General features: G+C 42.0%; 1 protein-coding gene across 1 annotated transcript in view; it reads right to left on the bottom strand.

The window, feature by feature from the left end:
• LOC143363246 (uncharacterized) overlaps positions 1–15,046 on the bottom strand; it is a 43,531-nt gene that overhangs the window by 28,276 nt on the left and 209 nt on the right. The window contains exons 2-7 of the mRNA XM_076803884.1: positions 14,743–15,013; positions 14,346–14,527; positions 12,260–12,370; positions 12,073–12,169; positions 10,023–10,070; positions 9,784–9,957 (exon numbers count right to left, since the gene is read on the bottom strand). Coding sequence (XP_076659999.1) covers positions 9,784–9,957; positions 10,023–10,070; positions 12,073–12,169; positions 12,260–12,370; positions 14,346–14,527; positions 14,743–15,013 — 883 coding nt within the window. The remainder of the gene's footprint in view (positions 1–9,783; positions 9,958–10,022; positions 10,071–12,072; positions 12,170–12,259; positions 12,371–14,345; positions 14,528–14,742; positions 15,014–15,046) is intronic.

Genomic DNA, 15,046 nt, shown 5'->3' with positions numbered 1-15,046 from the left:
TCAAAAACTATTTAACGAAGCTTAACGTTAATTTTTAACATTATAAACAATTTCGCAACAACACATTTTTACGACTGTACACTGAACCCCGGAGTATAATATAAAGGAATATATAAAATACCGTTCTTTAAAGATCACAGCTAGTTATTTACATAAATCTAGGAAATAGTTGTTATTGCATAATTATTTTCAATAAGGGTTATACAAATTCTGAATCAACATTTGTTCGAAGCGACGATGTTTCAGATTTCACAGCATGACTGTGTTTCGCACCGAGGCTTCATGCCAGCACTTTCGTCTCCGGCAGGACACTGTCGGAGAAGGGCTAATTTATGACGCCCCCAAGTGTCTACCTTTCGAAGGAGCCAGAAGCTAGACCGCCGAAGGGTATAACATTATGCGGGGTCAGGTATATCGGTGAAACAATACTAATGCAATGTCCCAATTCTTTCGTTTTTCATAATATATTCATGAAACTTCTCCCAACACATTCGTGTAATTTTCCTGATAAAATTGACACCAAACATGATATAATTTGGATCATATTTACTAGGCAATCGTACATTCGTGCGAAGCAGCGATGTTTCAGACTTTAGAGAATGACTGTGTTTTGCACTGAGTGTTAGTTCTTCAACACAGGATAGGAAAATCGCACGTTGTTCCGAAGACGGGTGACACGATACAGAGAGAAATTCCTCTCGGTTCGCCGCTATGTTCACTTTCGGCGCGTACCGCTCCCCGCCGGCTCGCAGGCCTACCGGCCCCGGTCGACCCTTCGGGTCTGACCGTGCACGTTGCCCCAATTCGCAGAAGGGTGATCACATCCTTCTCCTTGGGTCATAAACGGGCCTAGATCGCTGGTGTCAGCGATCTTTTACCACGCGGCCTTTTGTTCTTTCCGACCTTTCGAGGTGTCGAACACATGACGCGATGCCGGCGAGAATCCCCTTTTCAGGAGACCGGTGAACACAACGGTTTCGCTCTGTCTCTCTCTCTCTTCACACACACACTTTTACAATCATCATTCATATAAGCCATACAACGCATTTCTTATAACTAACGCCAATACAAATGAATATACCAGAATACACCAAAACAGCCGAACACGCCAGAATACAACAGAATACGCATAATGTTTCACACCACTTTCGAACACATGTAGTAACAAACGGCGGATCCGTAACACTCTATAAACATAAATGGCATTTCGTCCGCAACAATAAACATAAACGGCATTTCGTCCGCAACATTCCCCCCTTCGTATAAATCGCAGAGTTTATACTTCCTCATTTTTTAATAGTCGGACAAGTTTTCGCGCCGGACGCGTGAAGTCACCCAACGAAGTACGCACTTTCGCTATCCTCACTTCCCCATCTGACCCAGGGTATACCTCGATGATCGTCCCTCTTTTCCAATTATTTCGTGGCGCTTGCAAATCGACAATGAGCACGAGGTCACCCCGCTTTAGCGGATCCGCCCTTTCTGACCATTTTGGCCGTGCTATTATCGACGGGAGGTACTCCCGTAGCCAACGCTTCCAAAAGGCGTCGGCAAAGCTTTGCGCCGTCCTCCATTGCTTTCGCAAACACTTGGATTGAGCATCGTATCTCCCCAATTTTATGTTTCCTGACGAGGAGCCTATTAAAAAGTGGTTCGGCGTCAGTGCTTCGTCATCCCGAGCATCTACAGGTACCTGGGTTAACGGGCGCGAATTCACAGAGTGCTCTACCTCTGTCAACATCGTATATAGCACTTCTTCTGTAGGAGCTTGTTCGCGCAAGACCACTTGTAACGCGACTTTCACGGATCTCACTAAGCGTTCCCACGCCCCACCCATGTGTGGGGCGTCCGGTGGATTAAAGACCCATTTCATGCCCTTCGTCAACGCGTATCCTTGCTGTTTCTCTTGGTTGATCCCGGCAATCGCTTCTTTAAGTTCTCGACTTGCGCCCTTAAAATTCGTCCCATTATCGCTGTACATGATAAGGGGGTTGCCTCGACGTGCAGCTAACCGTTGCAAAGCCATTATGGTGGAGCTCGCGCTCAAGCTGTGGGCTAGCTCCAAATGAATAGCTCGTATAGTGAGGCAAGTGAAGAGCACTCCCCAACGTTTTTCTCTTCTCCGGCCAATTTTCACCAACATGGGGCCGAAATAGTCAATCCCACAATGGCTGAACGGTCTTTGTCGGTACGCTACACGCCCCACGGGTAGTGCAGACATCATGGGAGCGTGCGGTTTGGCGCGCTGCAACCGACACACTATGCATCTCTTCGACAACGAACGCAGGGCCTTCCTTAACCCCACTATGTAAAAGGTTTGTCGCAGCTCGTTCATGACCGCATTGCTGCTTCCGTGATAAAAGCGCCTGTGAAACTCTTTTATGAGTATCCGCGTGGCCGGGTGCTCGCCGTCCAGGATTATTGGACGATTATTAAATTCGGATTCGCGAATGTTAACCGCTCGTCCGCTTGCTCTCAATATCCCGCATTCGTCTAAGTATGGCCTTAACCCCGCGATTTTACTGTCTCTATTTAAGTCTTTCCCATTTTTGATGGTGTTGATTTCCTTCTCGAAGTGCTCGGCCTGGATCACACGATACCAATATCGCTCGGCCGCCGCTACGCTCTCGAGGCTTATTCCCGTTCGCGGTTTACTTCGCCAGCGGTCTATCGCAGCTTGTACTCGTCTAGCTACGGCCAATAAACCCCTCCATCCCAAAACTCTTATCGCTAGTGGAAGATTCGCCAACGGCAATGAACGCGAAGCGCACACGAGGGTCTTGCGGATTTCCATGTTATCTATCGTCTTCTTCTCGGTATCGTTGAGTGGCTTTTCCACCGGCCAATGGGTTTCCAGTTTCTGCAGGAATTCGGGCCCACGATACCATTGAGTAGCCGTGCGGGTTGCTTCGTTGGACCAACGCGTCGCGCTATCCGCGGGATTCTGTTTCGACGGGACCCATCGCCATTCCGAGCCCTCCGTGATGTCGTCGATCTCTCCTAGTCGGTGCGCAACGAAAACCTGCCGGATTCGCGGTTCTCCTTTTATCCATCTGATAACTGTGGCCGAGTCGGACCATAGGAAACGCTGATTAAAGTTGAAATCAAGTTCTTCCGAGAGGGTTTTTGCTAATCTTGCCGCCAGTAACGCAGCCTGCAGTTCCATCCGAGGAACGGAGAGCGGCTTGAGGGGTGCTACTCTTGATTTCGCCATAATTCAGACGACATTAGTCGGACCGTTCTGCACTTCTGTTCTCAAATACGCGGCCGCAGCATACGCTTCTAAACTCGCGTCGCAGAAAACATGTAGCTGCACTTTTGTCTGATTGCAGTTGGTTGGCATTAGGCAGCGCGGAACGCGATCGCCTCGTACCTGGTATAGTGTTCGTAACCAGGCTAGCCAATTGACGTTTTCTTCGTCTCGTAATGAGTCGTCCCAGCCGATTCCGCTACGCCAAATTTTCTGCATTAATATCTTGGATCTCACCGTAAAGGGGGCGAGGAAGCCGAGAGGATCGAAGATCGACATGATGACGCGCAAATATTCGCGTTTCGTTGGTTTCCTGAGTCCACGCGTCACCTCTACGGGGATCCTTTCCATATCCGCTTTGAATGCCAATTCGTCCGTCTTCGTGTCCCAGAAGAGGCCCAACACCTTCTCTCCTCGTCGGTCACAGAGTCGCGTTTCATCGCCATCCCTCATGGACTCCTCCCTAGTCATCGCGTTGACTATCGCCGACGCGTTGCTTGCCCAACTGTGCATCTTGAAGTTTGCGCGAGCATTAATTTTCGTTATGTTTCGAACGAGATCTAGCGTTTCTTTCACACAACTTCGGCTTACTAGGAAGTCGTCCATGTAGCTATTTTTTTTTATGCTTCTGGCGGGTGCGGGTTCCGAATGCTTGTATTCCTCCGCGTTACGATTTTTTATATATATCGCGTTGCACGGTGATGATTTCGCCCCGAATATCAGGCTTGTCATCGTGTAAACCTCCGGCTCTATTTCGCGACTACGACCGCGCCATAGGAAACGCTGCGCGTCGCGATCTTCCTCCCTCATCTTTACACGTAAGAACATGTCCTTGATGTCTGCCTTGCACGCCACCGCGTATTGGCGAAAGCGTAGCAATACACCTGCCAATGGCTGCAACAGGTCCGGCCCCGTCTCGAGCATGTCGTTCAGGGAAACACCCTTTGTTTTAGCGGCAGCATCGAACACCAGCCTCAGTCTTCCCGGCTTGCTAGCCTTTTGTACCCCAAAATGTGGCAGATACCAAACGCGCGCGTTTCGCGTATCATCTACCCTCTTTTTAGCGTATCCGTCATTGATGAGCCGCTCCATTTCCTTGTAATACAACGCGGCGTATTCCGGATCGCGGTCCAGCCTTTTCTCCAACGCAAGGAGTCTCTTCCGCGCCGTCGTGAAACTGTCAATACTTGAAACATTATCGGATCTCCAAAGCAGGCCGGTCTCCCAAGCATCGCCTGTGTAGCGACTCGTTTCTTTCAACGTCTTCCAGGCATGATCGTGAACGCTTCTAGGTTTAGCATCAACCCGGACGCCAAAATCGTCCATTTGAAAATAAAACTTGACTAATTCGTCGAGCTCTTGGCGGCTCTCGCGTTTCCTTACGTCTAATGTGTTGACGCGGTCGGCTAAGTATTCTAGCGAATTTCGGTCGACACCTCTCTGCGACTGTATCGTCCCGTGTAAGACCCAGCCTAGAAGAGACTTCGAAAGCGCGAGGCCATGCTCCTTTATGTTTCGTAACTCACGTGTAACTATTAGAGGCCAATTATCTTGGCCCAAAAGTAATTTGGGCTGTGCGTCTTTATACGCGTTCAAGGTCACGTGATCCGTATCACTTACGTGTTTTACAAGATGATCTGGAAGAGATTGACTGGGAAGATCTAAATCCTGTACCGCTAACGCGTGCTCAATGCGATGGCTCTCTAGTGTTCCGCGTAGAACCACACTAACTTTCTCGCTGCTCGAGACCACAGCATCTCGATCATTTATTCCTTTCAACGCGAGATTTACCTTCGGACCTCTCACCCCCACTTGCCGTGTTAATTTCCTGTCAATCAGCGTGACCGTAGAGCCCTCATCGAGTAGTGCATAGGTATCCCTAGAACCCCCCGGGCCAAATACGCGGACTGGCAATATTTTTAAGAGTACGTGCGGCGATGCGGGTCACCCTTGATTGACGTCATTGGTCGGCGATGAGGCGCCAGCTGCTTGTTCAGGTGCACCTTTGCCGGCTTTCGTCGCCCTTCGACCTTCTTTGCTTGTCGCTGTAACCGACCTCTTCTCGTGCAAAAGTGCGTGGTGTCGCGCCCGACACACGGCACAACCTCCTTTCCTACAGTCGTCTCGCATGTGGTCACGTCCCAAGCAGTTAAAGCATAATCGCCGTTTCCTAACTAGGCGCCAACGAATGTTCACTGGTTCCCGAAGGAAGCGTGTACAGGCTTCGGGCAAGTGATTCGATCTTCGACAAAACGCGCAACCCATCGCGTCGCTATCATCCTTTCCCGCGCGCGGTTCGTGTCTCATCATGTAGAACGTGCCCGCCTCGGAAGGCCGCGGTTTTTTCGTCGGCATCCTAGGGTCCGACCGCGAGGTTGATGCTAAGCTCAACGTCCCCGCCGCTGCCGCCACTTCTACCTCTCGGTGCATAAAGTCGGCCATCTTTTCCAAGCTTGTCTTTTCCGGGGACGTTTCGGCCGCGTATCTATTAAAGGCGTATATCAAGGCCGATGGTAATTTGCCCGTAACGCTCTTCAGTAGATCAAAACTGTGTAGATAACCGACAAGTCCTAATGATTTGAAGGCCGCGACCGTGTTTTTCAGCTTCGTAGAGAACTGCACCATGTTAACCTTTCCCGAGTTTAGGTGAGGCAATTCCTTTATTGCGCTGGAGAGTTTCTCGGCGATCAAATTCTTGTTGCCATAATGTAACTCAAGCGTTTGCATCACTTCCTTAGCGTCGCGGGTCGTCGCTAGTAACACTCGCACGGCTTCGCGCGCTTCGCCTGTCAAGGCTCCGAACAACCGCGCGATATTTTCGCGTTCGCTGAAGCCGCCGAGCTCCGACGTCAGCTCGTACGCTTCCTTGAAATGAAGCCACTCAAACGGATCGCCCGAAAAGGTTGGCAAGGCTTTCGCGGAGGTTAGTCGGTTGACGAGCCGCGAATTCGCCTCGCTCGCGGAAGACTCCCTCACCGCGAGCAGGGTGTTTTCTATTGCTTCCGCCAAACGCGTCGCCGGATCGACGGCTGGACGCCTGCTTGCCGAAATACCCGAATTACCTGGCAATGGGGTGCTGTGGCGTCACCTCTCGTTCCCTGCGGCGATTGATCGGATTGACGAAAAATCCCACTTGATCCTGGAACAGGCGGTTCTGCAACTTCCGGTGGCAGTGGGCGCCGTGGTGGCTCCACGACCGGTGTCACTCTGCCCTCTTGCACCGCCCGAGTCCTCTTCGTTGGCGGCTGGACCACGCTGTTCCCCTTTTGATAGTTCTTCTTCCTTCTCGCCGGCATCGCGTCATGTGTTCGACACCTCGAAAGGTCGGAAAGAACAAAAGGCCGCGTGGTAAGATCGCTGACACCAGCGATCTAGGCCCGTTTATGACCCAAGGAGAAGGATGTGATCACCCTTCTGCGAATTGGGGCAACGTGCACAGGTCAGACCCGAAGGGTCGACCGGGGCCGGTAGGCCTGCGAGCCGGCGGGGAGCGGTACGCGCCGAAAGTGAACATAGCGGCGAACCGAGAGGAATTTCTCTCTGTATCGTGTCACCCGTCTTCGGAACAACGTGCGATTTTCCTATCCTGTGTTGAAGAACTAACATTCCCCTATCTAAATGTCCCCGGTTCAATCCCGGGTTTCGGCACCAAATGTTAGTTCTTCAACACAGGATAGGAAAATCGCACGTTGTTCCGAAGACGGGAGACACGATACAGAGAGAAATTCCTCTCGGTTCGCCGCTATATTCACTTTCGGCGCGTACCGCTCCCCGCCGGCTCGCAGGCCTACCGGCCCCGGTCGACCCTTCGGGTCTGACCGTGCACGTTGCCCCAATTCGCAGAAGGGTGATCACATCCTTCTCCTTGGGTCATAAACGGGCCTAGATCGCTGGTGTCAGCGATCTTACCACGCGGCCTTTTGTTCTTTCCGACCTTTCGAGGTGTCGAACACATGACGCGATGCCGGCGAGAATCCCCTTTTCAGGAGACCGGTGAACACAACGGTTTCGCTCTGTCTCTCTCTCTTCACACACACACTTTTACAATCATCATTCATATAAGCCATACAACGCATTTCTTATAACTAACGCCAATACAAATGAATATACCAGAATACACCAAAACAGCCGAACACGCCAGAATACAACAGAATACGCATAATGTTTCACACCACTTTCGAACACATGTAGTAACAAACGGCGGATCCGTAACACTCTATAAACATAAATGGCATTTCGTCCGCAACAATAAACATAAACGGCATTTCGTCCGCAACACTGAGGTTACAGGAAAGTTCTTTCGTCTTCGGCGAGACAGTGTCGTGGGAGGGCTAATTTATGACACCCTCCAGTGTCAATGTTATGGAGCGGGCCATCGACGCAAGATACTAATTCGCAACAGGTTGCTTTCAAACCATTAGAGATATTGAGATATTAAAGATAGAGATAGATTAAAGATAGAGATAGAGATATTAAAAATATTTAGAATATATTCATTTTTATCTGGAGATAAAAACTAGAAAAAATCAATTGATAAATATAGTTTGTCCATCTATTTGTTACATTTCGCGAACAATAAAATTTAGGGATTTTTGAGGGATTCAGCATGTTAGGTTGATCTTTTTATCTAGTGCCATTACTGAAATTTCACATCCTTGTATTATCCAACCTTCCAAGATGCTAATTGGCTAAAGCGCTTTTCACTATTGTAAGAGCGCGCGAGCGCACGATTTGCCACAAGGAGTAGCAAGGCAGCGACGACATCGATGGAATTCGACGATCGCGACGCAATCTGACAATCAGCGGCCACGGTCCGCGGCGCAGTTCGCCTAGACAATAAATAACGTGAACATGTACGGGCGAGAATAAATAAAGAAGTTTCGCGATTACAATTTTCAGACCGATCGCCGCACGATGGCGCTGTGAGTTTCTGAGTTGTTACGACGAGTTGTGTTGGGTGGCTCTGTGTATGGCCACAACACAAAAATTAGACGATGAGACGACGCTGTGACGGACATTCGAGGGCGAATGTCGTTGCAGGATGGCCGAGTTGTAGGATCAGAGGACCCCCAGATCAAAAGTATGTAGGAGATCGGGAAGAACGGGAGGGTTCCGTGGGTGAGCGCGTTAGTCGATCGGCTACCACCAGTGAGGCCGTGGGTTCGATTCCCGCGGCGGCGGTGCCCTCATTTTTCCCGAGATCCTACACTATGAAAAAGTCCCGTCTCTGCAATATTGGGAAATGGTTAGTGGCATCCTAGACCCTTGCGATCGCCGTCGACACACGTACACGCCGACCAGGCGGTGTGTGAGTGTGCCGCCACGTCAGTTCCCTTAGCCTCCCTGACAAACGACATGCTGCCGAATATTGCTAACCATTTCCTCCCAATGATGCAAAAGTAGGACTTCTGAGGACCTTTGCCGCCTAGATTGAACCTTTATCTAACGCTTTTGACTACAAAACAGTATTATCTTTGCATTATTAAGAAATAAGAGCGGGACTCCCGTACCCTTGCAAACTCGTGTACGGTGTGCGGAACTAGGGAGGGGATGCGCGCCGGGCCCACCGCCTTAACTCCTGTTTCTTATAATTGATGTAGATCAATTTTATTTTTCAAAAGGATCCTGACTCTACATGTAAAATATAAAAATAGAGATTAACATTTGATACAAGCATCATGATAAAAACTTAATGTTATACATATTTGAAATTAAAAATGATTGAATACTATTAATTAGTTTCGTTCAATGAATTAAACAATTAAACCAAACTTTTTAAATGTCATCTTACATTTTTAATACATATTTTTAATACATACGAATGCATTTTACATAACATTTATACAAGTATAATACAGAAAGTACAAAAATACGGTTTGCACTTTTTAGTAAACAATTTTAAATTAATTACAGGTTAAAAGATTTGTAGTTGCAAGAATAAAATCAGTATAAATTCGTTTTATATCGAAGATAATCTTTAGAAATTTCTTAGATGAATCAAAAATATGCAATCCAAAACATTAAAAAAAAACAATCCAAATATAGAACATAGACGTTCTATTAGTACATAGGTCCAAATCCTGTATAAAATGCAAAATAATTAGAAATCCGTTTATAGAATCAATAAAAGATCTTGAATCCGTACTTACTAGGATTGGAGGGTGTACGTAATCTATCTGGAAGTATAAATCTCGGCGGAGGAAAGGGTCGTAGCATCATAGGAGCTTGCCCTCGAATTTGCATTGGATTTGCCATCATAATTGGCCTTGGAGGGAAATGCTGAAATATAATAAATTAGTATTCTGTATAATAAATTGGAAAATGTTTATCATCACTAATATACGTACACTATAATAAATGGGAACAGGAATTTGCCCGAAATAATGTGGCGGAGGAAATCTTTCTTCCCTAGATCCAGATCTGTCCCTCTTATGTCCATAGCGATAAGACCTCTCATCCCTAAACAGTATTTATTTATTTATTAAATTTAATTCACTAATGCATCACATAGAAAATATTACTCCATAACACACCTGTGATGAGAATATCTATCCGATTTCCGTTCTTCCCTGTCCCTCGAACGCGAATGGTCACGACTTCTTCTGTTTCGCTCTTCTTCAGCAATGTGTGACTCAGTACGTCGTCTCTCCTTCTCTCCGTATCTATCACTGTACTCTCTACTTCCGTTCCTGCTACGATACCTTTCCCTAAACAAATAATATAATAACACAGTGGAACAAATTAAAAATGTACACAATATGCAAAGACTTACCTGTCGTCTCTATAACTTCTTCTGCTTTCGTGTTTCGTGTCCTCGTGCCTAAAAGAGAAGAAAAAGTTAACACACCAATCGATTTTCCAAATATTGTTTACATTAATCATTAGTGAACTTAATATAATGCTAACCTTAATAACTAAACTTATATCTATAGTACAATACTCATATAAAATCCATATTTCTTTGTTCATATCCACATTAACTTAGTTTAAGTATATTAAACTACCAAACACTATCAAAAAATGTGTATCAACACCTGGCTATATACAGTGACTCAAACAATTGATCAAATGTTTAATTTTGTTTCAATTTTGATTTAATTGAATACATGTTAATAAGATATGTAACAAAATATTTTATTATAATACATAACTTAAATATGTTACACATTTTAAACAAAATGAAATGAAATTAACAAATTATGTAATGATCAAATTTTTGGTGTTCTATTGGGTTCAGTTCGGGAGACTATGGGGGCCAGTCTAAAACAGTAAAACCATGAGCTGTTAACCATTCTTTGGTGGTATTTGGTGTATATATATACACATGTGTTTTTGCAGTTTTACAAACACTATCTTTTGTTAATTTATACATGTACCTTTCTATTGGTCATTAATGACATCAATTTTTATGTATTTTAAAATTTTGTGCATCCTATCGATGTTTTTCAGTAATTTTCATTAAAAACATAAATAGATAGAAAATTAATTACGATAAAGCTAATTTACATTTACATAAATAAAGCAATCCGTAAAATTTATTAGAGTAATAAAAAAAATTAGAAGATTTTATGATCATTACTTAATTATGCAACATCAAATTCCATAAAATATTCTTTTACCCCCCCCCCCCCCAGTCACCGAATTTTCTTATGAAAATATCAGTTATTTATGTAAACAGATTTACCAAGTAAGACCAGCATTTAATATTGTACATTAAACCTGTAAACTCCTTATATTGGAATACACTGTCCCTTACACTTTTTTAAAAGTCATAAGCAATAGCACAGCAATAATTACAAAATGCATTATAAACAAGTAAGAAAGTAGCATAAGCTGTGCAGTTCAAAGACAAAGAATATACAAAACCATAGTTAAACAATATGTAAAACAAAATTTTCACATTTGAAGTTACTTACCCACTGCTATTTTCATTAATATTTATGTTCTCAATATGTTACCTGAATATAACAGCCATATCAAGCAATACCAATGCAAAATTTAATGAATACATATTCTAAAATATTGTGTCTCATTGTTTATGAGAATAACAATTTTCTGTTTCAATAACAAGTTTCTGAGTTTAAAAATTTCACGTAAGACAGTTTAACCTAGTTTTAAAACCGATTTTACTTCAAGTACAAGAGGTAAAAGCAACGCCCTCCACACTCAAGATATTTTATGTTTTTGCATCGCCCCTCAAGAAAGTCTACAAGTTGACCATTATTATAAAAGCTAAAATATAAGCCGTGGTATTAGCAAAAGCAAGCATATGCATATGTACAATCAGGTACATAGCAAAGCGTGTCCGTGTCCCATGTCGTCCGTTCTCCTTACCCTTGGGAAGCATTAGTCAAGCTAGAACAAGACAAACTGTAATAACAAAAAACAACACATGCCTAAGAACAAGCTAGTAGCACATTATGCAACTAATATAGTTCTGAGTCTTAAAAGATCAAACATAAACATTTAGACACATAACATGTACAATGGCAAAGAACATTCATTATACACACATTTATTTAAAAATTCTTCGAATTATGTGGCGAAATACTTATCAATAACATATCCATATTAACACTATGACGTCCGGTGGCTCCACGTTGGTGCCATGCGAAAAATATCGGGTAAGTGCCGGTGGCTCTACACCGACGCGACACGAATAAATCTAGATTAGACGAGCGGACGGCATAGTGTCAAAATTTTCAAACCTTATCTTATCTTATAACTTATAACTAAGTAAAAGTGTCTCATATCAGTTAGCTGACACTAATCGTAACAACTTTGCTTTCTCACAAAGAAGCATTGCCAATACAGGCACAAACCTGGAATGACGAGATAATGTACGTCGAGGACTGTGACTTTGGTTTCTGATTGGGCTCAAAGACGCCGAGCGTTTTTTAAACGTTTTCGACTTGCCGTCTAAAAATTAAAAATTGTACCTTTGTCAAGTGGAAGTCGCAGTCCAGCACAAATGAAATGTAAAATATGTAATTTTAAATTCTTTAATACCTAAAGTGTCATTATTTACAGTTACAACAGTACGACGTTCTTCAACTTCTTCTGTTTTGGTGACTACTCCTTTAATTTCTTCCCTCTCAAATATTGGTTTCGATCCCTCTCCTATAGTGACAAATTTTTTATGAAGAAAACAATTTCAATATATATGAAATAAGCAGTTAAGCAATACTGGCAGCTATGACAGACCTTGGAGACGTTGAAGTTGCTACTCAGAGAAATTGACTACCTTCGCAAAATTGTAAGCCATCCATATAAACAATCAATCGTATTATTGCAAATTGGTAAAATAAATCAATTTTTGCTAATGTTCATCGCAATGAACAAATTATATATTAGTACAATTACGTTATAATTTACATTTAGTTTCAAGTATTTCTTAAATGAACGTTATGAAAACATCTGAATAGATTATGTTAGTGTTTACAAATTAGATTTTTTGTTTAATTGTTTTCGAAACTCTTTCTCAAAATTAATGTAATATCTGCAGATAGATGTCAATAGCTTACAACTTTCTTCAGTGCCAGAATCAACATAATCAAATGTATAAAATGTATTATTATCAAATGTATAAAAAATAACTCACATTTGAATATTTATAGTATAAATTAATAAAAGATCATTTTTATAAAATGCATTTTCTCTTCAATTCTAAATTTACATTATTATACTTGAATAAGAATTTCAACTTACACCAACATTTTCTTTATACAAACCATGTTAAGTACTTTTTCTATTGAAATCGATTTTACTTTGCAAACTAATCATAAAGTTCAGTAATTTTTTCAAATTCTTAAATTTTTGAACATTTATCCAATAAAAAGCCAGGTAGAAAATTATTATTAATATTTTTTTCCAAATAAAAAACAAATTTTAAAAAATGGAATTAACTGTTTCTGATACATCCTTCGGTTAAACCTTCCAAGATAACATATCTTCAAGGATGATTAACAAATCTTCCGTATTGATGATTTATAAATTTCAATTTTCATTATAAATAGTAAAACCAACATCCTTTCTCTGAATCAATTGAATGCTCTAGAAACCACCAATTTGTATACATGTTTTTGTTTCAATCACAGAAAATCGAAACTTTTTGACAGTAAATGAAAAAATTAAGAAGGCCAAGACTAAAATATTATACAAAAGTGTAATAGACAACTTTTTAGTTTAATATTGTCTCTTTAGTTCAAACATCTTCATAAAAAAAATAGTTATTCACTTCTGCCTTTTCAGTTGAAGAAACTTGCAATGTAAAAAATCTTCCTAGTAGATCTTCAAATTGTTGCCATTGTAGCAAATGAAATATCTTTTGAAAAGACAAGAGCACTATACATTATACATCATGCACACATTCCCACACCAGAACATCCAGAAGATACACAAAACTTGTATGTATAGATTTATAGAATCTATACTATTCTTTGAAAAATTAACTTTTACCAACAAAACTTGTGTTGTTAATATAGCTGAAGCATAATTATTTGTGCAAAACCATAATTAAAAGTGTACACACAAAGACAAGCAAAGGATTTGCGAAGCAAAGCATTAAACACTCTAAATAAAAAATATTGTGCTTACATATTGCACATTACGTGATCGCGACAGTGATCCAACGTTGTATTCCAAATTTGCTACATCCTGGATAAATTAAAACCAGTTATTAACGTTGCAAATTAAAAGCACCCTTGTATAAGTTCTTGAATATCATGGACGACACGTTATAATATTGAAATCCATAATCTTCAGAGTTGTAAAAGTTGTCGGACAGAATTCTCCCATCTTCAAATGATGCTAATCATGATGTAACCATGTTGAAATATTTATCTGTAGCTCAATAAAATATTGCAAGAAATAATCTCAGCAGATTAAAAATAAGAAACTAATACACGAATAACAATGAACTTAATTTGTACGAGAGAAAGAAAATATCCTTCACACATTTCAATTTGCCAATTGTGACTTGTAGGAAGTCCTAGAAATATTCATCTTCAGCTGATGCTATTTTCCATTTCAAGTACTCCTTCATTGAATAACTAAAAAAGTTCTTAAAAAGTTATAGTGTGGAAACAATAATTACCTGCTCTTCTTTGGACTACTACATCTTCAGGATTGATAATATCTCGCTGAAGATCTGAGTCAGTTGATTTTCCAGGAATATTTCGATGAATATCTACTTTAATTCTGCGTAGCTCAGCTGCACTAATCTTTGTGCCTTCGGGTCCTTTAAATAATGGTACAGTGCCATCTACTGATTCTAATCTGAAATACAACCAATTTTTAATTACAACATACTAATCTTCTATAGGAAAATAAAGCATTCTATAATTTACAGTATATCTCTTTTATATATCAATTTTAATAACTAAAATTTCCTAGACCACGTTATATAACCTTACATGCATAGAATAGATTTCAAACTCTAAAATAGTTTCGCATTCTTAATCTATAATAGATTTTCATTCAGTTTTATCTACCTTTCAGAAAGAATTGGAGTGTTTGTTGTGCTAGAAGTACAAGGTCTTCTAGGTCGACTTCGTGGAGATTTACTTCGGCTCTTACTTCGATTTGGAGGTTTCGGAGGCAGCAAAACTTTTTCACGGGCGCGTTGCATTTCATATTCGTATATCTTCTTTTGTTTTAACCTCTCATGCTGCCGTTGTCGTTCTTGTTCCAGCTTCCATTCTCGCCTCCGTAGCATCTTCTTCTCAGTTGCGTCGTTTCGGGACGATGAATTTGGTTTCATTTCTGCAGGAGACCGTAAAAGAAGAATTATAAACG

This window comes from Halictus rubicundus, chromosome 2 (genome assembly GCF_050948215.1).
Source record: "Halictus rubicundus isolate RS-2024b chromosome 2, iyHalRubi1_principal, whole genome shotgun sequence".
In the NCBI taxonomy this organism is placed as follows: Eukaryota; Metazoa; Arthropoda; class Insecta; order Hymenoptera; family Halictidae; genus Halictus; species Halictus rubicundus.
This window is presented reverse-complemented; position numbering and strand designations above follow the sequence as displayed.